Source organism: Berghia stephanieae, chromosome 2, assembly GCF_034508935.2.
Source record: "Berghia stephanieae isolate SIO BIC M18660-M18661 chromosome 2, UCSD_Bste_1.3, whole genome shotgun sequence".
Classification (NCBI taxonomy): domain Eukaryota; kingdom Metazoa; phylum Mollusca; class Gastropoda; order Nudibranchia; family Aeolidiidae; genus Berghia; species Berghia stephanieae.
This window is the reverse complement of record NC_088361.1, coordinates 66022212-66047211: the sequence shown is the minus strand read 5'-3', so window position 1 is coordinate 66047211 and position 25000 is coordinate 66022212. Positions and strand designations below refer to the sequence as shown.

Below are 25000 nucleotides of genomic sequence, written 5' to 3'. Positions count from 1 at the left end.
GGGTGCAGTCCATCCAGCAGTGAATGGGTAGCTGGGTCTGTTAGATTTGGCGGAAAGTACTGTGCGATAGACCAGCGTCCTATCCAAAGGATAGCAAGCAATTGCTATTGTCCGCTTCACACTATAGAAACCGGGATAAACTCCGGCACCATAGGCCTAATGGCTCTCATGAAGGCACTCCTATGGATCCGACATACGTAGATCGTCCAATCGACTGCAATATGCTTTATCCATTTGGCCATTACACACTGCTCCCTAATAAGCAGAAGAATTTATTTTTTTAACAAAGATAAAAAAACAAAAACAAAATAACCCCCCCCCCCCCCCAAATTTCTTGCCTGATCATTTCCCAATTTCCGGATCAACTTCGGTCCCATTCAATTGGAGACCAATCTTAGTCTCATTAACTATGTCTGTCTCGCTGATTCGGTCAATGGTAGACGGCCAACATTTTTTTCCTTCAATTTGTATAGTAATCATTGGTCTCGGGTTGGAATTCTCGGGATAATTCACTAAATACGCCGTTTCTAAAGTAATATATTTAACGAATACTGTAGAGGGTTAAAACCACATAATATTCCAAGCTGTTTGTTTTCTTTGGTTAAATGTAACCCACCGCCTGAAAACGGTATAAAGTCAGAAGGAACACGATGCCATAATGGGACTTCATGATCATTTTTGTTGACAAAGGAGAAGCTTGAAACATCTTCATCATTTGTTTTGTGAATTAATTTGAACTTCGATTCCAGTTATTCCTTTTGTTTTTGTAACTTCTAATCGAAAAACATGCGTCTGATATACATTCAAACAAAAATAAAATAAAAAACAGGGAAGAAATATAATTTCGTCAGTTGGTTTATTTACTTAATCTTTTTTTAAATTTTAGTTTTTCAAGATACTTTATTTATTCTCATAAAACCGTATCAATTTAACCCAAGTCTCATTTTTGTCGCATATGCATTCAAACGTCAGCATCTAAATCCCCCGGCATAGTGCCAGTCTGAGATGAGAGGTCTGACTATTTTAAGCCTTAAGTGAAAAAGTAAGAGAGTGATAGATAGATAGATAGATAGATAGAAAAAGTTAGATAGATAGATAGATAGATAGATAGATAGAAAAAGTTAGATAGATAGATAGATAGATAGATAGATAGATAGATAGATAGATAGATAGATAGATAGTTGGATAGATAGAAAAAGTTAGATAGATAGATAGATAGATAGATAGAGAGAGAGAGAGAGAGAGAGAGAGAGAGAGAGAGAGAGAGAGAGAGAGAGGGAGAGAGAGTGAGTGAGAGAGAGAGAGAGAGAGAGAGGGAGAGTTGGCTTTCTTTGATAATATCACTTAATCCAAAAATTACATGGTATTGATATGTTTCTATACTGTCATTGGATAGGGAGTGGGCACTATAAACTATTAACTATCCCATTAATCCACCCATTCCTTCCTTTACTTCAGCATCAATCAATACGTTATATTATAATTTCAGTATTTATTTCTTAGACGTTTGTGGTTTTACACTATAATTATTCTCCTTACCACAATGCTACCATGGTAGCACGTCTGACCGGTAATCAGAAGGTCTGAGGTTCGATCCCAAGTCGAGGTCGGCTGATTTTTTGGGATGTTTTTTTTTTCTTGTATTTCTCTTTCTTGCTTTGTCTGGGACTTTTCATACACACGTTTTCAGTTCTTTATCTGACACCGATTTCTGCTCCTTAATTTCTAAATTTGACATTTGTTTTTAATTTGCTTTACCTCATTTAGTTTATCTCATCGATGAAACCATTCGTTTTTAATGCGCTATGCTAATTTGACAGTGCTTTGCATCCTGTTGAAATTGAAATCAACATAATATTGCGAAATATAATATTCAGACTGAATTTTAAAATCGAACAAGATTGGTTTTTACTTAATAACATCACCAGACTCTTGACAGACCTTCTGTCGTCAATGACTTTAAGATAGGGTAAAACATGTTTTACTGATGTAATTTGAAAAAGCACATTCTTCTTTTCTACTACAAAACATTTAGAATTCAAAATAAATAACTTTCATTTTACATAAATAGGTTGGGATGGTGCAGTTTAACGGAAATCTGATATTGTCTTCGACGAAAAACCTCTTTCATTTTGGGATAATGATCTCATGAGAGAAAGTGACAACCAAACGCAAGGGACAAAATATATTGAGAGAATATAAATAGATTATCTGATGAGAACCATGCTCGTGTTTGTGCAGTTATTTCTCATAAAAATAAGTGGATGGGGGAATTGAGACGGGGTGGGTGGATGGGTGGGTGGATGAAATTAGTGAAAGAAACAGGTGTGAGTGCCTTTAGCCAATTTCTGATTTTATGGAACGCATGTAAATAGGAAGGAAAGGAAACGAACTGTTTGCAACAATTGCTCCTTTCACGCAGTAGTGCAGAGTAATTGAGAATCTGCACTTAAGATTGAGAGTTCTGATTATGACAAAATGATGATGATGATGATGATGATGATGATGATGATGATGATGATGTTGATGATGTTTATGATAAAATCATTATTATTATTATTATTATTATTATTATTATTATTATTATTATTATTATTATTATTATTATTAATAATATTATTGTTATTATTATTATTATTATTATTATTATTATTATTATTATTATTATTATTTATTATCGTTATTAATAAAAATATTAATGATGCTAATAATGATGATGATGATGATGATGATGATGATGATAATAATGATAATAATAATAATAATAATATAATAATAATAATAATAATAATGATAATAATAATGATAATAATAATAATAATAATAATAATAATAATAATAATAATGATAATAATAATGCGTGTAATAATAATAATAATAATAATAATAATAATAATAATAATAATAATAATAATAATAATAATAATAATCTCTAAGCTATCCGATGTTTATAAACCATGAAGCAATTAATCGAAAAATCATTGTGACTGTCGTTCATTTCAAAATATATTTTTTCCTATTGATTTCAATCAAAACCGGAAATGAGAAAACCTGAATAAATATAATATATCACAAATGCATACTATGAATACCATCACAATTTTAACTCAACCACCTTTGTGAGACATCCATTGTCTGAAGGTAATAAAAAATATTATATATTGACCTTTTTGTGGCGTGACCGAAAACAAAGAGGACCCTTCAGGCAAATAGCACAATGAAATCCACGCTTATTGTTTTCTTTGACTGCAGGGGAATCGTTCATCGAGAATTTTGTACCTCAAGGCCAATCTATGACCGCTGTTTCACGACGTCTGAGAGAGGATTTTAGAAGAAAGCTACTATACCGATTTGGGCATCGCGAAGATGGGTTCAGCATTAGCAGCTCAGAGATATAATTTGGCCTCTGGGTGGGTTTCCTGACCTCCCATAGTGGGCAGGGAGGTAGTTACTTTGCCTTCTATCCCCCTATATGTTTTCCAACTTGCTTTCTGTCTTTGTCTTGGAAATAGATTACTTGGTTTTGTCCTGGCCCTAGCCGGATACCCTGGCTGAGAGGGAAACAGTCAAATGTATAGTTAGTTTTGGGAGCCATTTTTAGAATTTCCCCCGAAAATTCACACCCACCCAACACAAAAATAGACTTTTCCTAATCAAACAAAAAAAAAAAACAAAAAAAAAACAAGTGCACAGAATGTTGTTCAGCAAAATGATGCCTACAACACAGTGTATGGTATTTATAGCTGTAATCAAAGCATTTCTTTACATGTGGTGATGTACAAGGGAAATCAGAATATGAAAATTGCCGGTTGCATCGTAACGAATGTGACGATATTCCTATCGTTGGTAAGGAAAAGGTCAGTAATATTCCATACGCTGCTAACTAACTCAATGTGACTTTTTGCGAATCCTGAATCTAATGGTGACACTGAATAGACATCATTTTAATAGTATAGACACCTAGATAACCATGCCTCTCGGACAGTCATCATAATGTAAACAATAGCAGTGATTGGTAAACACAAGGTTTTACTATCGATGGTACGTGTCTAAGCAGAATACCCACTGTTCTACCGATTGATCAATAGATGCGGTGCGCTGGTTGGCTAAGAAACTCACAACATTGCCATCCGGAAATATAACGAACCAACACATAAAAATATGTGTAACCTTGAACGTTTATAGTCTGGTTATTAATGTTTAGTGAGAATTTACATGGGTCGCAAAAAAACAATAACAAAGACCCGAGTGACGTCAACTTCGTTCTATCTATAGAACCAACACAGAAAACCATATGTAAACATAAACGTTTATAATATATCATCATCATCATCATCATCATCATCATCATCATCATCATCATCATCATCATCATCATCATCATCATCATCATCATCATCATCAACATTAACATCGTAATCGTCTTCGTCGTCGTCATCATCAAGTCATTTGGTATCAACACACCTTTTTCTCCTTTTTCTTCTTTGCAGGTGACTCCTCTCAAACCAAAAGAAGTAAGTACCCTTTTTATCCATGTACATAAATTAAGCTAAATAACGATTCGAATGATGGGACATAAGCAAACATTCACCTTTGACATGAAACACTGTAGGGGTCAACGTGCCTTAGAGGTCATAACGATACATAAGTCCAAGGCCTAATACTTCAGTGGCTGATGGGAGAAATTTTCAATCACATAAAACAAGTAAAAAATTTGCTGCGCCTTCGAAGATCTTCAAAGGCATGATCAGCAGGAAGTTCTAACATTGGTTGATTTCTTTATATACGACTGAGTCTTAATGATTCGAAATAAAATAAAAGTATTTGATATGCTTAATAAAGAGTTCTAATTTTGAATTATTCAGGAGATATAGAACTGACATTATTTATGATAATAATAATGATAATTATAATGGGGGAGGATCGCTAACTCTTTGATTTTTTAAATCAGTTTACTACAATAATTAAGCACTAAATTGACCTAAAAGTGCCATACACACCGTAAAAACCGTGAAAACATTTAAGTGTACATACAAACAAAAGGTTTAATGAATTTACCAAAAATGATATCACAACAAGAGGGTAGAAAACAATAAGGAACTAGAGTATCTTAATAAATGGAACTGTACTCTGAAGACTACAGTTTTAAAAATTTAGCCAGAAAGATCGCCCTTCAAAATAAATCAGAGCACCAATCTTGTCAAAAACTCTCAAACCTGGGACTTCAGTGAAGTCCTCGTTTTGAAAGCCTTTGACGAGATGAGGGTCGTTTTAATCTATCGTTATTTGAAAGACAAGTTTCTTGGCCAAAATTTGAAAAAGGTTTGTTTCAGAGTTCGGCTCTATGACCTTGAACTGGTAATCAATTTAAAAAACTTCGAGCTTAGTCCAGACAAAATGCAAACAGTTTTGCTAATGCATCATTCACGCCTCTTAATCTAATGTCCATAGCTTCCCCTACTCATTAGTTTTCTTTAACAACAAACAAACAAAAACAAAAAAAGAAAAAAAAAAAGAAAAACAAACAAATAAAACATCCTGGATCGATTTCTACACCTTTGTAAACAGCATTGGGCTAATTACAGAAAAAAACCCCAAACAAATCAAAATGATAATGCGATTGGAAGAGAGCGCGAATGAAATTAAGAAACAGAATTAACTAATTCTCGTTGCCAAACATCTCGCAACTAGATAACATTAACAGAGGAAAGTGAGGTTTTAGACGAACCGTGATCTTATGGGCTTTACCTTTTAATGTTATCATCTGGACCTCTGAGGTGTAAATATGTACCATTGCGCTGTTTGCTAAAGGATATTGTTTGTTTCTCTTATAGAAGCAGTTTTCGACTACAAATGAGAATGTCCCTTTTAATAGCTATGATGATTTGTATTGTGTTTAAACGTTTTTTATTTAAAAAAATAGTATGTACCAATTAGGAAACATAATACAAACCATAATGTCTCATTCATTTGGGATATTGGTTTTTAAGGACGTAACTGCCTTAATTTCTTCGATTTTTCTTTTTAAATTGCCTTCGTTGAAACTGTCTTATAACTGTCCGAGGCATGTTAGCCATCAGTAATTTTTTTATCAAATATTAAAAAATGTTTGATCCCTCACATATTTCCTCGATAGCCTAGAGATTAAAAAAGCTTTTTAAAAGTTTCGATTACAACCAAAACTAATTCTAACGATCCGGATCCTAGTTGTTATGGTGAAATGTAATCAACCATGACAATCTGACAATTATAAATTGATTAACAAGATCAAGAAAAATGAATTAAAAGTAAAAATAATCAAAATTACAAAACGTGTATTAATTGAAATTTTCATAGAATAAATCCACCTTCTCTTCAATGATATAATTTGATCGAATTCAATTAAATAACTAAGACTTTAAATACAGCTTTAAGACCAAAGCTCATTTAGACATTGAGATGGTAAAAGATAGCTTCATATAGAAATAATATGTTTCTTTGAAAGCCAGGATCATAGTATTCCTTGATTTGACGATCGTGGGATCTTGGGCAGAGATAACGAGAGTCACCTTTCTTCTTTTACCAGTTTACTGCCGTATGCTGGAGACACACGTATTTTTTTTAATGGCCAGAAAGTCATTTTTCAAATTTCGATCGATTTAAATGACCCTCATCTTGGCACAAACTCTCAAACCTGGATCTCGCCGAGAGATCCCAGGTTTGAGAGTTTTTGCCAAGCTGAGGGTAATTTAAATCACTCGATATTTGAAGGACGAGTTTTCTGGTCTAATGTTTAAACACGCGACTTTCCAGAGTACGTCAGTAAACTGGTTACATAATATTATATTTTTCTCAGTCCATCCAATCAAAGACTAAATAAAGACTTTTCTTAAATTCCCTTCAGTTTTGTTCTAAATATCTAGCTAGTTGGCTCTCTCAAAACATCACAATGAAAATAATTTAAAAAAACTTGAATTTAAATATTTGAAATTTAGGAAAATGCGGTATTGTATTGGCGTGAATAATTCCTTCAATAATGTAATCTGACTTTATCAAATTCCTTTTATGTTTAATTGATACGATGCAAAATACGATGAATAGAAATATTTTTCCTATTCTTTTGTACAGTTAAAGTCAAATACTTAAAGAACTAGAGCATATACCACTAAACGTGTCCAAAGCGGTTTACAATGGGTCCTAAGCCATCAGCAACATGTAATATGATAGCCGGGACACAACGCCTGTTAGGCAATATTACAATGGTTTTTTTTTTATCGACGGAGTCAACGATATGGACGGCAAAGTACTCATTTACACTTGAGTAAGGTGAGAGAATGTGAGGAAAGAGCCTTTTTGAAGGACTCAACAATGTGCCACTAAGAGCGGGACTCGAACCATGGACTTTCGGCCCAAAGGCGAGTGTCATACTACAAGACCAGATAGCCATACGTCATTTTCCATTGCGTATTTGAAATGTTAAGCGTTTGATTAAGTTTTAAATATGAATGTAGATAATACTTGGTTTTATCAAAATAGACAAATTATTTATAATCATTTGAGAATGATGCACTCACTTACATCGAAATCACGTTTAGACTTCGTTGTTTAAAGCAATGCAGAAATCAATAATTCAATGTTTAAAGAAGATCGCATGCGTTATAATTATTATACATGCATAACAGGAATACGAGACAATTACTATATAAAATATTTATAAATAACAGTTTGTATTGCATTGTCCTATATAATAATATTCTACAATTTAATGATACTAAGTATTTGTGCTCTCAATTTTATCATTCCGAGTTAACTATCATTGTGACTGAGCATATGATTTTTATTTCCTTGTATTGATTTCTTTTTTCTGCTTTGTCTGGCTTTGTTTCGGATACATTTTCTCAGACCTTTAACTATCATCGCCTTTTAAGTGGTAACCCACACCGTATCTGATAGAATGCAATCTTTACTGTCCTCTAATTAAAAAAAAAATAGAATTTGATCAAAAGATGATTGGTTGTTTTGTTTGTAATCATAATCATGAAAAGTTGCACAGGTCAAAAGACCTTTAAATCCCCTGCTGTTTTTTTTCCAATATAAATATATTAAAACAGTCAAAAAGATAAGATTACATTGATGCCTGGCCATTACAAATACACAACATCGTATATCTATAAACAAACAGAAGGTCACGTTGGGTTGTTTCAGACACAGTTACTCATAGTTTTAGCTACAATCGGCTTTTAAGAGGTAAACCACAGCGTAATTAATTTAATGCAATTAATTAATATCTAATACAAAAATTAATGTTTAATCATTATAATAATATTATGATCCCGACAACGCTTTGAAATTCACAGAATAAAAAGGGTTATTTATAACAATAAAAGGAAGGCCTTCCGAAAGCTCCTACATCCAATAAAATGATCTTGATGAACATAATAGCAATAGCTATAATAATAATTGTTGTTTCGGTGAAGTGTATAAAAGCAATAATAAAGCTACTACTAGTAATACTTCTACTAATGCTCTCATATGTCTATTCTGGTCCTATAAAAATGCTCGAAAAAGCCTCAAATAAATAACATTTTCCACAGCGATTTATTATGATATAAATTTCACTTATTTCAAATAGAAAACAAAACCCAAGAAAAAAAATAACAAAACAGAAATTCAAAAACAAACAAAACAAAACTAAACAAATAACTAAACTAAATACAAAACAAAACACAACAAAACTGCCCACTAAGTTGACATTGGACCTCTTCTACAGACACAGAAAAGAGGGTGGATGGCGACAATGGGTACGTCTCTGGTTCAGGAGGACAAGGAGGAGGACGCAAAGGGGGCAAAGGTCATCACGGTGCACAGTCGGGGAGAGGAGGACAAGAATCGGTGCGATGTAACTACATCCTGCTGTTGGCCCTCCCATTGATGACGTCAGCAGTGACGTATTTCTTCACAACGATTAGAGAAGTCACGTGAACATACTATGACTGTCTCATTTAAATTAATATAATTTTTTTTTACCATTATGTTAATGTGAAACCATTTTCATGAGTCTTTTAATCATGTCACAGGATATTCTCATAGGTTGAATGATCTGATGTGTATTCATCTAATATATATATATATATATATATATATATATATATATATATATTATATATATATATATATATATATATATTTATTATCTATCAATTTGATTGAAGGGTTTATTATGAAACATTATTTTTTTTTTTGCAAATGAAGTGATACTTTACAATAATGAATAGTGTTTGCTAATGAAGTGATTTCATGACATTCCCGTTATACTGAGTCAGGCCACACATTGATAAGCACTTTTATATTATTGCTCGGAGTCAGGAACGCAACTGCAGATGTTAGCTTTAAACATAGTATTTTTATTATTTTGATGAATTATGTACACATTAAATGGTTCATTCAGTTTATGCTCTTTTGAAATTATATCTTCAACCATCGATAATTTTAAAAAAGATAAGAAGAAAAGACCAAAATAATAACAAAACAAAAAACAACAACAAACAAACCCAAAAAAAAAGAACAAACAAATAAGATACAAAAAAAAATCCCAATAAAAGCAAAACAAACAACAAAACAAACAACAAAACAAACAACAAAACAACGTGTTTGAATTTCCCTGCAGACAAATTATCTCGGCAAGAATATGTGGCTGCGTTTGGATATTTTAGTTTGAGTACGATGATGATATTATATCAACAGTGTCTCGTTGATTACAGCGACTTGACCAACAGTGAGCTCTAAGCCATGCAATGCAGTGAGTTTTATAGTTTCGATATGTTAGTTTGAGTACGATGGTGATATTATATCAACAGTGTCTCGTTGATTACAGCGACTTGACCAACAGTGAGCTCTGAGCCATGCAATGCAGTGAGTTTTATAGTTTCGATATGTTAGTTTGAGTACGATGATGATATTATATCAACAGTGTCTCGTTGATTACAGCGACTTGACCAACAGTGAGCTCTAAGCCATGCAATGCAGTGAGTTTTATAGTTTCGATATGTTAGTTTGAGTACGATGATGATATTATATCAACAGTGTCTCGTTGATTACAGCGACTTGACCAACAGTGAGCTCTAAGCCATGCAATGCAGTGAGTTTTATAGTTTCGATAGTTTAGTTTGAGTACGATGATGATATTATATCAACAGTGTCTCGTTGATTACAGCGACTTGACCAACAGTGAGCTCTAAGCCATGCAATGCAGTGAGTTTTATAGTTTCGATATGTTAGTTTGAGTACGATGATGATATTATATCAACAGTGTCTCGTTGATTACAGCCACTTGACCAACAGTGAGCTCTAAGCCATGCAATGCAGTGAGTTTTATAGTTTCGATATGTTAGTTTGAGTACGATGATGATATTATATCAACAGTGTCTCGTTGATTACAGCCACTTGACCAACAGTGAGCTCTAAGCCATGCAATGCAGTGAGTTTGATATTCTAGACGCGTAACAAATATTGCCACACTCTAAGAAAACGCATAGCTTTTCATTTTGGCCTTTAAAAAAAGTTATTCTAAACTAAATATCAATCGTTGAAAATGTCTTTCAGTGTCAAAATGTCTCCATTCTGAGACTTTCTTTAAAGGCTTTTTGACAAGCTGGAGATCATAAAAATGTATCGATATTTGAAAGAAAAAGTTTTTTCCTGGCCCTAATGGAAAGATGCGTTATGTCAGGGTATGGTAAATTATTGGATACATTTTTAACGATTGAATTTTTGTGATCTTGGTTCTAGAATCTTTATGATGACATGTTTTCCATCTTATTTGATCTTCAGAACAATTTTTGTCTAGATACTATTTTACTACTTAGTTGATAATACTAAGAAAAAAACAGGCACATTTCTGTAAACTTTTATCCCGAAAATTCGAGGTATTCCGTTCCTCGTTCTCTTTTGATGGCGAGTCAAATATCAGTAATCTGATTAAAAGATCTGAATTGAAATGCTAATGAAATTCTTTTGGAATCATTGGACAGGCTTTCATTTCAAAATGGTCTTTATGCACTTACTTGTTTTGTTTTTGATCTGTCTGAGTCATTATATATCCCATTTGAATAACAAGCTTTAGAAATATATAACTTCCTAAGTAGCTAGTGTTTTTCAGTCACAATACAATTTGAAATGTAAAAAGTACAGGAGGAATACCCCGCAGATATTATGCCATCTTGTTTGAACCATACTTCTAATGTAATAATATTAATGGAATAATACAATTTTCTGGACTTTTGTTGATAAATAATTCTGCAAATATTTTAATAACCTTATTCTAATCGTATTAAATTGATTTTATTTGGTATGATTTTGTCAATGGTTTTTATTTAAATTTATTTACATGCTACCGTACTCCTTTTTTATTAGCGTGTCTTGATTTTAAACGTAATGCTGGCTTCTCTGAAGGAATTAATAGAGGTATCTTCTGATGTTCATAAACTTATCACCGTGAACAACTCCTTAAAGCGGTGAAATATTCAAAAATACGATTTTGAATATAAAAATATGTTATTTCAATACAATAATGTTCTCATTATAAAATCCATTGGTATCTTTTATATATATATATATATATATATATATAATATATATATATATATACATACATATATATAGGTTTATACATATTATATATATATATATATATATATATATATATATATATATATATATATATATATATAATATGTATAAATATATATATATATATATATATATATATATATATTGAGGGAGATAGAGATAGATAGAGAGAGAGAGAGAGAGGGAGAGAGAGAGAAAGAGAGAGAGAGAGAGAGAGAGAGAGAGAGAGAGAGAGAGAGAGAGAGAGAGAGAGAGAGAGCGACCGATCTTATTGAATTTAATTGTGTTAACGCAAGTTGAAATAGAGCCAGCAATAACCATGAATTTGTCTCCACAAAATGTACGAAGAGATAAATACTAAATAAAAACTAACCAGCTTCACCATACTGTTTTTAACTTCTCTATACTGTTTTTAACTTCTCTTATGCATTTGTCGCATAAAAGCAACTTCACTGTGACTACCGTTCACATAGGAAATTGCATATAGTGGTTGTTATGCTGTTGTCAGTTATTGAATTTCACATTTTATTGTAAAGACAGAACGTGGTCGATGGCAATAATATTTTGTTCTGTCAAATCCAAGCGCAAACTACTATTATGGTTCAAGAAACCAAAAATACTCATATTTCCGTTAATTATTGCTTCAATTTACTGTTTACGCACATCATCCCTTATGTGTCTAAACAAATTACAAGCTAAATAGCAAAATTAAATTTTAAAAAGTTCAGCATTTTATTATAATTTTTATCGGAAAACAAATTAAGTTATCTTTAATAATGTATTTGTTTTGATGCCAAACCAACGACAAGCGTGAGGTTTAAGATGAAAAAATCGTGTGATAAATAGCATTGCTAGCCATCTTTATATTTTTAATTGTTGTGTCGTTCATACCCATTTAATAGAAAACGTTCCACTCACGCGGTTATTATTAGAATGTTGTGTATACGTCACAAGCGATTCACCAGTATTCTAATTAGCTGATCACGTGATAATCATGTAACACGGCTTACAGTAGTTGCTGCGAAAGGTCTCTATTTTTAGTTTGTGTCTTATCTGCGTAACCCAGCCAACTAAAAGATTATGAAATCAAAATTCCACCTTCTTGATTGATGAACAGAAAAGTGATAGAGAATTGCACATTAATATTTATATTGATCTTATAGAAATAAAGTTGCATCACATAGTATTGTCACTGCCCTCTACATTGAACATGTCAGATCTAATCCTTATCAAATAGATATTGATAGAGATTAAGACTTGAAAGAAGAACTATGTGGGATAATTCATTAAATGCATCTGTCGACAATACAAACCTTTTAAATATTTTTTCAGACATGTATAATGTATACTATAACTGAATTAGAATGTTGCGTATTATATAAAACAGCATAGGACACGAACTGTACACAATTTAAGTGTTTAAAAAATAATAATACTTTATTAAAAACATCCTTACCGCCATTATTTCTTTTTCTCTCTACAATGAGTATCAGCCCCATCTCTATACTGCTATACGCTGACAGAAGGCCTTTATTGTTTATTTATTTTGTTTAAACTTTTATTTCATTTATATAAAATTAAGACGACTCACAACTTGACAAAAAGCCTCAACCCTTAGATTTCTTTGAAGTCAAAGTCAAAGCTTTAAGACAATTTGGAGTCATTTTTATATATCGATATGTGGAATATCTGAGCAATCGTCTCATTGTGTTTTGTCGGGATTATCTCCATACTTAACATTTAACCTTAAGCAGTAATTGAATTTATGTAATGTTGATTGCATTAATTTGACAAGTTTTTAAGTTTTATCTTTTAAACAATGGAATGGTCTAGAATTGAACATTTTGACATTTATCTCATTTTTTTTTCACCTTGTCCTGATAGCTCAGTTGGTAGAGCACTTGCTACAAATGCAAAAGGACCGAGACTCCCGGGTGAAGTTGAATTTTATTCCTCGACACCCTTTTCCACCCAGCAGTGATTGGGTAGCTGGAAAACTCTGTCTGAAACAAACTTTGCGATGGATTAGTGTCTTATCCTAAGGGCAGCAAGCAAATGCTTTTGTCCCGGTCACGCTATAGAAACCGGGATAAAATGTTTCTCCATGGGCCTAATGTCTCTGAAGGAATTCGACAAACTGCCGCTTTGAGACGGTGGAGCAAATCGATGGTCGGTGCTCTGAAGTCAACATACGAGCTTTGCGCACCGTACTTTATTTGGTTTTGGGCGGATCAAACCTCTGAAGTCTACATACGAGCTTTGGGCACCGTACTTTATTTAGTTTTGGGCGGATCAAATCTCTGAAGTCTACATACGAGTTTTGCGCACGGTACTTTATTAATTTTGGGCGGATCAAACCTCTGAAGTCTACATACGAGCTTTGCGCACGGTATTTTATTTAGTTTTAGGCGGATCAAACCTCTGAAGTCTACATACGAGCTTTGCGCACCGTACTAAGTCTTCTATGTTAAAGACCTTCTAAACATCTATGTCCCCAATAGAAACTTGAGGACAAGAAATGACCAATCAATCCTTGTCAAACCTAAGACCTTGCGTAAAATAGGTGAACAATCTTTTCAATGCCCCCCCCCCCCCCCTCCATTTTTGGAATTCTCTCCCATCACACGTGAGATACTCGGATTCGTTGACAACTTTCAAAATCTCCCTTAAAGTTTTATCTTTTTACGTCATAAGTTGCTATACAATTATCACGTGTTTTTGTTGTTGTTGTTAAATTGAATTCGTATCACTTTTCCATCAACACGTGTCTTACCGTGATATGTTTTGTTTTATATCATTGGAAATCGCTTAGAGCCTGTGGCAACGGGGTAAAGCGCAATATAAATGTCATTTATTATTTAGTTTTTAGGATCAGACCTCTGATGTCCGCCCAAAATTAAATAAAACATGGTGCGCAAAGCATGTATGTAGATTTCAGAGTTGTGATCAGCCGATTGTGAAAATCGAGACTTGAGAGGTTTGATCAGCCGAATGTGAAAATCGAGACTTCAGATATCATCGAGATATAAATCTTTTGTCCAGGATAGGATAAACAATGTCCAGATCGGTTAACAGCTGTATGTACGTCCTAGTCCATTTATTATTCATGTTTCAAGAGTTCGATGGATTTATTACAATATTTCATTGTTTTGTTCCTTTATAATATGTAAATAGTACTTGATTAGTTTTTTTTAATCACTAGACAAACACCCAAGGACTTTTCTACCTCCCTCCCTTTGTCCCATTAATCCTTATTTCTATAATATAATAATATGATTTCGCCGCATATTGTTTTCGTTTTTGTGAATGTTATCATCATCATCATCATCATCATCATCATCATCATCATCATCATCATCATCATCATCATCATCATCATCATCATCATTATCGTCATCAGCACCATTGTTACTATTATTAATATTGATACGCTACGAGTTAGAGAGAGAGAGAGAGAGAGAGAGAGAGAGAGAGAGAGAGAGAGAGAGAGAGGTAGAGAGAGAGAGAGAGAGAGAGAGAGAGAGAGAGAGAGAGAGAGAGAGAGAGAGAGAGAGAGAGAGAGAGAGAGAGAGATATCAATGTGTGTCTGCTGACAGAATGTCTATCGATCATACACGTACAGTTTATTTATAATGATAAAATAATAATGTTAATACATTGCAAAGGTTACTCAAAATACACGATTAAACGTTTCTAAACATCATCATGACCGTGCTTTATTGACGTCGTCGTCGTCGTCGTCGTCGTTTTGATTGTCTCGTCGTCGTCGCCGTCATCGTCGTCATCATCATCGTCGTCGTCGTTCAATGAGAATACTTAATGTTGATTGCTATTTTGTTATATATCTCTCTTCGATCTAGAATGCATTATATTGTTATAATAAAAGAATAAAATTAACATACTTTTACTTTATCCGACAAAGAAAAAAAAAATCATCTCGTATTCACTTTAAAGATTCAAATAATAGAATGCATTATATTGTTATAATAATAGAATAAAATCATCTTACTTTTACTTAACCCAACAAGTAGAAAATTATTTTTATCTCGTATTCACTTTAAAGATTCACCCATCATCTTGTTTGACCAACTATCGTGACGTTATTTGATTTTTACACATTTTTACTAGGAGAATATACTGTTGTATAATTATACTGAAAAAAAGCATTATTTTGCTATCAGCCGCACACACATGAACAAACTCTTGCAATCACATACGCATACAAATAATCATACACACATGCATAAACGCTCATACAGACAGAAAAAAATATAAATAAACAATTTTGGTCAGGCTTGAATAGCTAATGTTAAATCTTCCCATGAATTTTATTTATAATAGTGAATAGATTGAATCCACCAAAAAAGAGCGTTACTCACTTATTTTTGCGTTATTTCTTAACTGGTCACTTCTTCTCTCCTATCTATTTACATTATGAATGATTTGGGATCTAGTTCGGTTTCATAAGCATTTCTAGCAAACCATTGATTATTCTTTAAATTAACTTATGAAATTTTATGTTACAACGAGGTGGACAATTTCGGTTGAACTTTTGTTTCATTGTTGGGATTTTGCCAGACAGAAGGTTGATCAGTTTTCACTGAATTTGTATAGGACGGGTAGAAAATGCTACACATTACACATACGTCCGTGTACTGGTTACAATTTGATGTTGCTTTGCTAGCAGTCCAGCTAGCTTAACTTGTGCCCAAGACAAACTTGTATTTTTATGTTAACGTTCTTCCCAACTACTAATTCGCCTAGTTTTAATATTGTTCAGTCTCAGACAAATTCCTGCCAGCTTCAGCATTCAAATTTTCTTCTACAATAACGAAATTGTCCGTATCTTTTCCCATTGAATGACATGTTCTTTTATACCTTCTTAAACTCTACCAAGTATGGAAGTTTCGTATAAAAATAATGAAAAGCTTCAAGCGATTAGAAATGCACAAGAGAGCGAAAATTCCTTCTTAAGTTTCTCTTAGACAAGTAGACAAGAATACGACTTAATTTTTTCTACCACACAAAACTACTTGACAGTTAGCAATGACAGTGTCGTTTGAAATTGTTTGCTCTATGCATAACTTTCTAGGAATCCAGTTATTTTAAAAAAGAAAGTGACATTACTGAAATTCACTGACTGATTACTTTACACTTTTAAGGAAGATATTCTGTTTATCCGACTGAATGCGGAGTCAAGCTAAGCAAATATAGTAATTGCAGGTCTGATAATGGAGCTCAATTATGGGCTTGTTTTTACATTGTTGCAATAATTTTACCTTGGTTTTAATGGTTTTTTTTAAAATCTACAATATAACAATGAAACATTAATAACAATTTTTGTTGATCAGACTAAGACTTGTAAATGGAATTAATATGTTGGAATTAATCAATTTTGGAAGAAACCCGTTTTCTCTTTAAGTGTTTAAAACCCTTTTCGTTAGCTATGAAACAGACATTCGGGCTGCACTGGAAAAGACGCTACCTGGGCATTTCTAGAGGGAATCAGTTCATAAATCAATAGTCAACTGGAATCACACATGAAATTTAATAGAAATCCATTATTGATGATTTTGCTCTCCCCCTTCCCCCACCCCCTTGCTTCTCTTCAAAATATGTTTGAAATAGAACATGAAATTAAGGAACAATAAAACATTACATGGGTATACAATAAATTATAATACCATTTTGCACACTTCACATATCATAGTCGCTTTACAAAATATTCTTTTATTATGAAATGGCGACACCATGAGCGGATTTCTCTACCATGTTTTCATATTACCCCACGATCTATTTGATCCCATTAAGATCAATGCAATTTTTGTATAATACCGTGACGGAGTGTAAACGCTTGTAACTATAGTTAAAAGGATATACGATGTCGTATAGGGTTGATAAGCATTACTCTATCTAAAGCTCCAACATGGATTTTAAAAAAATGATTTTCATGATTCACCTGTTTACTACCTTATTTTGGAAAGACACGTATTTAAAAATTTGGCCAGCAAAATCGTCCTTCAAATATTGATTAGTTTAAATGACTCTCATATTGGCTAAATATTCTCGCGATCTCGCGAGGTCCCAGGTTTGTGAGTTTTTGCCAAGACGAGAATCATTCTAATGGATCGATATTCGAAGGACGAGGTTTCTGACCAAATTCCTAAATTATACGAGTCTCTCCAGAGAATGATAGTTAATTGCTTAATAGTCAAATCCTTTAGACTCGCTGCTATTTTTCATTCTATTTAACTCTTTAGTTTGCTGCTATTTTCTATCGACATGTTATTTTATATTTATATTTGTTTGATTCGTATAAAGAAAAATAAGCTGCTAAGTTTTGTTTCATAGATCGATAAGGTATTCTCATACTTATAATGTTTCTGTTTTATTCTTTTAACAAGAGATGAAGTGAATAGAAAAGTGATTTTTATTCTTTATTTTCTGTTTTATTCTTTTACAATATAATGAGTATCACTTTCATGTTTTAAATCTTTTGTATCGATTTTATTTTACATCTTAAAAGGGCTGATGGATACATTTCTCAAACATACCTGGATTAATCAATGATTTTACTCAATATCAAACTCACTACTTTGACACTATTTTGTTATTTGACCGCTATATATTGGTTATTATTATTATTATTATTATTATTATTATTATTATTATTATTATTATTATTATTATTATTATTATTATTATTATTATTATTATTATTATTATTATTGTTATTATTATTATTATTATTACAAATATTATTTCATTATAATTTTTCTTATCATTTGTATTTCATTTTATCGGGATTGTATTGTTTTTCCTTGTTATACCTGAATAATCAGAGATTATACTCAACAGTCAATTTTACACAAAAATATTATTATTATTATTATTATTATTATTATTATTATTATTATTATTATTATTATTGTTATTATTATTATTATTATTATTAGTTTTATTAATAGTGTTATTGTGATTATTATTATTATTATTATTATTATTATTATTATTATTATTATTATTATTATTATTATTATTATTATTATTATTATAATCATTATTATTATTAGTTTTATTAGTAGTGTTATTGTGATTATTATTATTATTATTATTATTATTATTATTATTATTATTATTATTATTATTATTATTATTATTATTATTATTATTATTATTATTATTATTACTATCATTTTCACTAATATTTTTCCATTATAAATGTTCTTATCATATCATATTCTTTATTGTATCGCGATTGTAATGTTTTTCTTTGTTATACCTGAATAATTTTGTTATTGTTATTTTTAATGCTATTATGTCATAATTACTGTTGTTTTTAGATGGAATATTAATATTATGTCCCACTGTAATTCTCTATTAAGTGTTTTATTGATGTCCAGGTAAGAGATCGAATGATTATTCCTACTTGATTAGACATTTATTTTGTCAACTCTAATATGAGGCCAAAGACTGATTATGATAAATTATAAGTTTTCCAGTTTTACTGAAAAAGTAGATTTTCGAACAAGAGATGTTTTATTTCACCGCCGCTATTCACTATAATTTATCTTTGATAGTCTTAATAGCGGTTTTGATTCATGTTTTTAAACTATCCGAGTTCTGAGTTGCCGCTCATGAATATTTGTAAGATCACATCTACTGGATAGGGTCTTTGACCTCCCATGAAGGATTGGAGGTTACGTTTCTATCCCTTCATATCTGCTTTCTATCTTTGTCTTGGAATGGGATAACTAAGTTTTTGTCCTAGCCCTGGCCGGAATCCTTGACAGGGAGGGAAACAGTCAAATGTATAGTTATAGTTTTGGGTTGAGATATTATATACTCCATTTTTAAGGTTTGCAAAAGGTATCTACCCTATATATTTACTGATTCAAATGTTCTGTTTTGTGTAATTACGGTAGTTTCCCATTTATAATATGCTTCCTATATTATATCTCATTCTGTTACAGGATATAACACACTTTAAATAGTTGTTAAGTATGTTGGTTTCATTTAACTGCTCAATAACTGAATGCTAAAATGGTATTTTCTTCAATAATAAAAAAGAAGCGATAAAAGGCCGGTCTTAACATACGAGAACGTACTAAGGGAAATAACTTCAAATATTTTGAATGACTTGCATTTTTTCATAGATTTATGCCCCCTGAACCAGAACTGTTCTCTTATTCAAACCTTGCGTACCCGGGCTTCTTCGCACAGATTTATAAATAGGGAATGAGATTAGCGGAAGAGAAGCGTCCCTTGATTGGACGTCACCCATAGTCTGTGACGTCACCGGCGGAAAAGTTATTAGAGAGAGAACGTCATGTTGGTTGTGCGCATGCGTCTCTCGTCCTCGCGGTGACGTCACAGACTATGGGTGACATCCAATCAAGGGACGCTACTCTTCCGCTAAGATAAAAAAGAACTGTTGATGTAAAAGAAATATAAAGGAATAGAAAAGAGTTCTTGAATACTAAAGATTATGGCACATGTTTATTTTTTAAAATAAAATTACAGTTCATGTTAATATTTATCAAGATTTTATTCGTCGAGTCCCTTTGTCATCGTCCCAATATGTCGGCAAGATGTCAAGGCAATCCCAAAAGTTCGTTCAGACAAAGGGCCTCACTTTTCTTTTCTTTTTTGAATTTCTAAACTGCTATGTGACGATCATCACCGGATTGTCAGTGAGGCATCTTGTGTTAAATCTAGCGATGATATTTATGTAAAGATTAACGCCAAAATAAAAACTAAACTTTAAGATGTATAATATAGCTCTCCTTGAGTGAACCCCAATTGACTCTGCGTTGAAAGATTTTTTTTCTTCAATTTTATGTTATATTATGATGGATACAATTACTTTTTCTTATCAATATTGATTAAGGACAAAACTGAATATTTATAGCAAAACTAGAGAATATGCACACATTGCCTTTTAATAATTGGACAGTGCCAATTTATATGCTTTAAATTATGAGTTAATTTTCATATTTTCATCTTGTCCTATTGAAAGTTTAGTTCTTCTTTTCGGATGTTTTAGCAGATATACTCAAATTACATTACATTGCCGTCAATCCATTTAAATGATTGAGTTTTCTTCCCTGTGTTGAAACATAACTATTGGATAATTTAAAAAGCCCAAACATCAGAGCTCTCCATTATTACCATTTATAACACTGCTGTAAAAGATAAAAAATGGATCCTTGGATCAAAGATTAATAACAGAAATTCTCAGAGTATGTCATACAATGAAATTTTGATGGATGTTATATAATCTACTGCACAACTATATATATTTCCATATACTAATATTCGCGAGAAATTATCTTTCCTTGTGATCAAGGATGATAGGCTGAGTGAGGTCGCGTTTACTTTGTCATATTAAAACATAATAAAATTATGTTTTCTATTGCATAATGCTCCTGGTCTTTGCTCTGGATTGAGATTGCCCGGGGTTTTTTCTGATCCGTAAGGGATCCAAAGCTGAGAGGGAAGCAGTAAAATGCATAGTTACAAATGTTTTTAGAGATAATATTTTTTCAATGTAAATCATCTCTTTGAAATATACTATCATAGTTTTTATTTTTGTTATAAAAAACATGTGTATTGTACTTTGTAAAATTTCGAGTGTATTCTAGATCGTAGGTAGGGTCTTCGCTTGTGCCTGGATGGGGCTTTTAGGTGAATCAAAATAAGGACGAGTTTTCTGGCCAAATTAATAAATACAAGTCTTCCCAGAATATGGCAGTTAATTGGTTAAAAGTCATCTCCTATTTTTTGCAACCAACTTCGTCGAAATTCCTATTCACGTAAATATCATACGATCAGTTGTGTCCTCAATTAACATACCACATTTTTTTTTTTTGGTCAGGGAGGGTTTTCTTCAAATACCAAGTGATGACCCTGAACTTGTCAAACGTCTCAAAACTGAGACTGGTTTCAAAGTCTCACGTTTGAGGGTTTCCGGCATTTTAATTTAGAGAAAAAAGTTTCCTATATATTTTTAAAAATCAATAAAAATGTGTTTTGTTCAGTGTAGCAGAGATAATAATCATAACATTTCTACACCGATGTGTCTCCAACAACCCGTTAACTGCCGTACTCTTGAAAAAAAAAACAAACAACAGCAACAACACTTATTTAAACATTTGGCCAGAGAACTTGTCCTTAAAATATCGATCTAATCTATTTAAATTAAATGAAATTCTTGTCCCATAGTGGGCAGGGAGGCACTTATTGTGTCTTCTATCCCCTATATCTGTTTTCCTACACGCTTTCTGTCTTTGTCTTGGGATGAGATTACTTCGTTTTGTCCTTTCCCTGGTCCGATACCCTCGCTGGGAGGGAAACAGTCAAATATATAGTTAGGGTTTTGTGAGTTGATATTTTTGTTTTGTAAATCAGCTCTCTGTTATGCACTGTATTGTTCTATTTTCATAGTACATATGATGTGTAAACATTTGAGTGTATTCCTCTTAGTGGGGACCTGTGCTTGTGTCTGGCTGAGACTTTTAGGTGATCACAAACTAAGTACTTTGAGAGTAAAATTCTAACTGTCTTTGTCTTGGAATGAGATTACTTGGTTTTGTCCTGGCCATGGCTAGTGTCCTAGCTGGGAGGGAAACAGTCAAATGCATAGTTATTGTTTTGGGAGATGATATTTTTTTCCTTGTAAATCATCTTTCTGCTATGTATTATTATATTTGTTATTTTGAATGTATAATGCAAGCATTTGAGTGTATTCCTCTTTGTTGGATCTTGTGCTTGTATCCGGATGAGACTTATAGGTGATCTCAAACTAAGTACATTGGTGGTATGCTCTTGGAATCTACATCTGATCTCTATTTGTTCCCAGTTCCCCTTTGTCTCACTTTCTCTTGGATGCTTTAATTGTAATTCTAGAACTTTTTACTATCCCATTTTCTTCCTTTTCACTGGCGCTGATATAACCTAAATGTGTTACAAGCGCCGTAAAACCCTTAAAAACAAACAACCAAAACAAGATGAGGGTCATTTAAATGTTTCATTTAGATGTGTACAGACCACATGAAATTAACTCTTTCCTTACCGATATTTTTCAGTATTTTCCCAAAATGGGAGGCTTGCCCAGCAGAAAAATTGATATTTTAAAACTCAAACAAGCTCTCTTCAAACCAACTTTATTTTCTTATTAATTAAACAAAGATCATTCTTTGTGATGTACAAAATATATCCGAAGAAGAAAAATGTGACGATTTTGCTGCAGGTGGTAAGGAGATGTTAACCAAAAGTCTGATCAACTGATTACGTGCTATTTCGGGATACCGCTTACAGAGTGTTTTCCCGTCATATGATTTGATAGAGGTATCTATGTAAATTATACCAAGTTACTGTTGTGATTTTACGCAGTTTTCACATCAACTGTCCTCCACATCATTTACTTTATTACTATATCGGACCTGTAAAGTGAAATAATAATGATAATAATACAAGAATCGTTGTGATAACGTACTGCACTTTTTTTTTCATATAATGATATGTTGATGCAAATACTTCGTGATTGTAAAATTGTAAAACGTAGAGATCCACATTTTGACGGAGATATGTACTGTACATCAATAATCTGAATGTCTTGACGTTTCTCTTCATCATTTGATAAAAAAATGAGTGTGTTTGATAAGGAGAAAAACTCAAAATGTGACCCATCGTCTCAAATCGGCATTAGGATGCTTTAAAATGGATTTAAACGCCCCCCCCCCCCCCAAAAAAAAAATATATATATATAGCAGAATTGGGAGGGGGTGGGGGTGGGTGGGTTGGCATTTTATTTGTAATATTTAGGAGAAAAGACATACTGGCTTAAAGTGCCTAAAAGCATATTTTAACATTTATGACCGTTTGTAATTTTTAAACCACTTGCCAACATCTGTGCCGTTTTCTGAAAAAAAACCCAAACCACTTACTTAACATTTTGGCCAGAAAACACGTCCTTCATATATCGATCCTCATCTTGGCAAAATCTCTGAAACCCGGAACTTCGCAAGTCCCATGTTTGAGAATGTTTACCAACATGAAGGTCATTGTAATCGATCGGCACTTGTAAGAGTTTTGTGGCCAAAATTTTTAATTTGTGTTTTTTCAGAGTACCCCAGCTCTGATATACCTTACGAAACACCGTTTTAAGACGACGGGCCATACATGTGTTAGTCTCTTCTTGTATTACTTGATACTGGTACACCTCACACATCAATATTCGTTCATGGATATAAGTATTTTGTATAGAATAGTCGCCCTTATTCATGTTATTACTTTAAAACAAAGAAAACAACCCACGAACCTCTTAAATGTATGAATCACGTCCGTCGCTCTATAAAATATATAGTTTTACAATAATATTTACAACAATTGTTTTATTTTACTCAATCTAGCTGATAGTTCTACATTATTATTATCTTCGTCGTCATCAATACAAATTTAATCATCTAAATTATCTCACACTACTCAAGCCCTCCAATTCATTCGTTATCTTAATATTTCATTTTCCTCACATCTTTCGACATAAGCATTTTCATATATCTTTTCTATAATAAAACAATATTATGTTCTTGTGATAGAATGCCAGTTTTACACATCACAATCGACGTATGACAAGTAGGGCGATTATAATTCCCCTAATTCAATTTACCAATCAATTCCCATCAAGTTTAGCTGATTGATAAAAGTAAAGACAGTTTTCTAAAGTTGCCTTTGATTTTTTTCCTGCTGCATCTAACTTCTTCACGTTGAATATTCGTTGTTTATTCTTAGACTGGAAACAATTAAGTATTTTACAAAGCATATACCTAAATAACAAAGAAAAATCCCAAAACAAAACAAACTCTGCTGTTTCATTTAAACCATTTATACAAGGGTATCGTTTTCTTTTAAACCCAATATCATATCTTACGATTTTCACAAAGACAGCTGTATCATATCTGGGTGGGGTTCCTGGCCTCTCATAGTGGGCGGGGAGGTACTTAATGTGTCTTCTATCCCCCTATATCTGTTTTCCAACTTGCTTTCTGTCTTTGTCTTGGAATAAGATTACTTGGTTTTGTGCTGGCCCTGGCCGGATGCCCTTGCTGAGAGGGAAACAGTCAAATGTATAGATGGTTTTGGGAGATGATATTTTTAACCTTGTAAATCATCTCTCTGTTATGCATTGTATTATATTTTGTTTACATATTATATATGATGTATAAACATGTGAATGTATTCCTCTTAGTGGGGACCTGAGCTTGTGTCTGGATGAGACTTTTATGTGATTTCAAATTAAGTACTTTGATAGTGTGCTCTTGGAATCTACATCTGTTTCCTATTTGAACCAATTCTCCTTTGTCTTACCTTTTCTTGGATGCTTTAATTGCAA

General features: G+C 32.6%; 1 protein-coding gene across 1 annotated transcript in view; it reads left to right on the top strand.

Annotated features, from left to right (window-relative positions):
- LOC144965364 (lachesin-like) overlaps nt 1-9061 on the top strand; it is a 237110-nt gene extending 228049 nt beyond the window's left edge. Inside the window, exons 8-9 of the mRNA XM_078900618.1 lie at nt 4491-4514; nt 8750-9061. Of these exons, the coding sequence (XP_078756744.1) occupies nt 4491-4514; nt 8750-8961 (236 nt within the window). The 3' untranslated portion in view covers nt 8962-9061. The remainder of the gene's footprint in view (nt 1-4490; nt 4515-8749) is intronic.
- The last annotated feature ends 15939 nt before the right edge of the window (nt 9062-25000 follow it).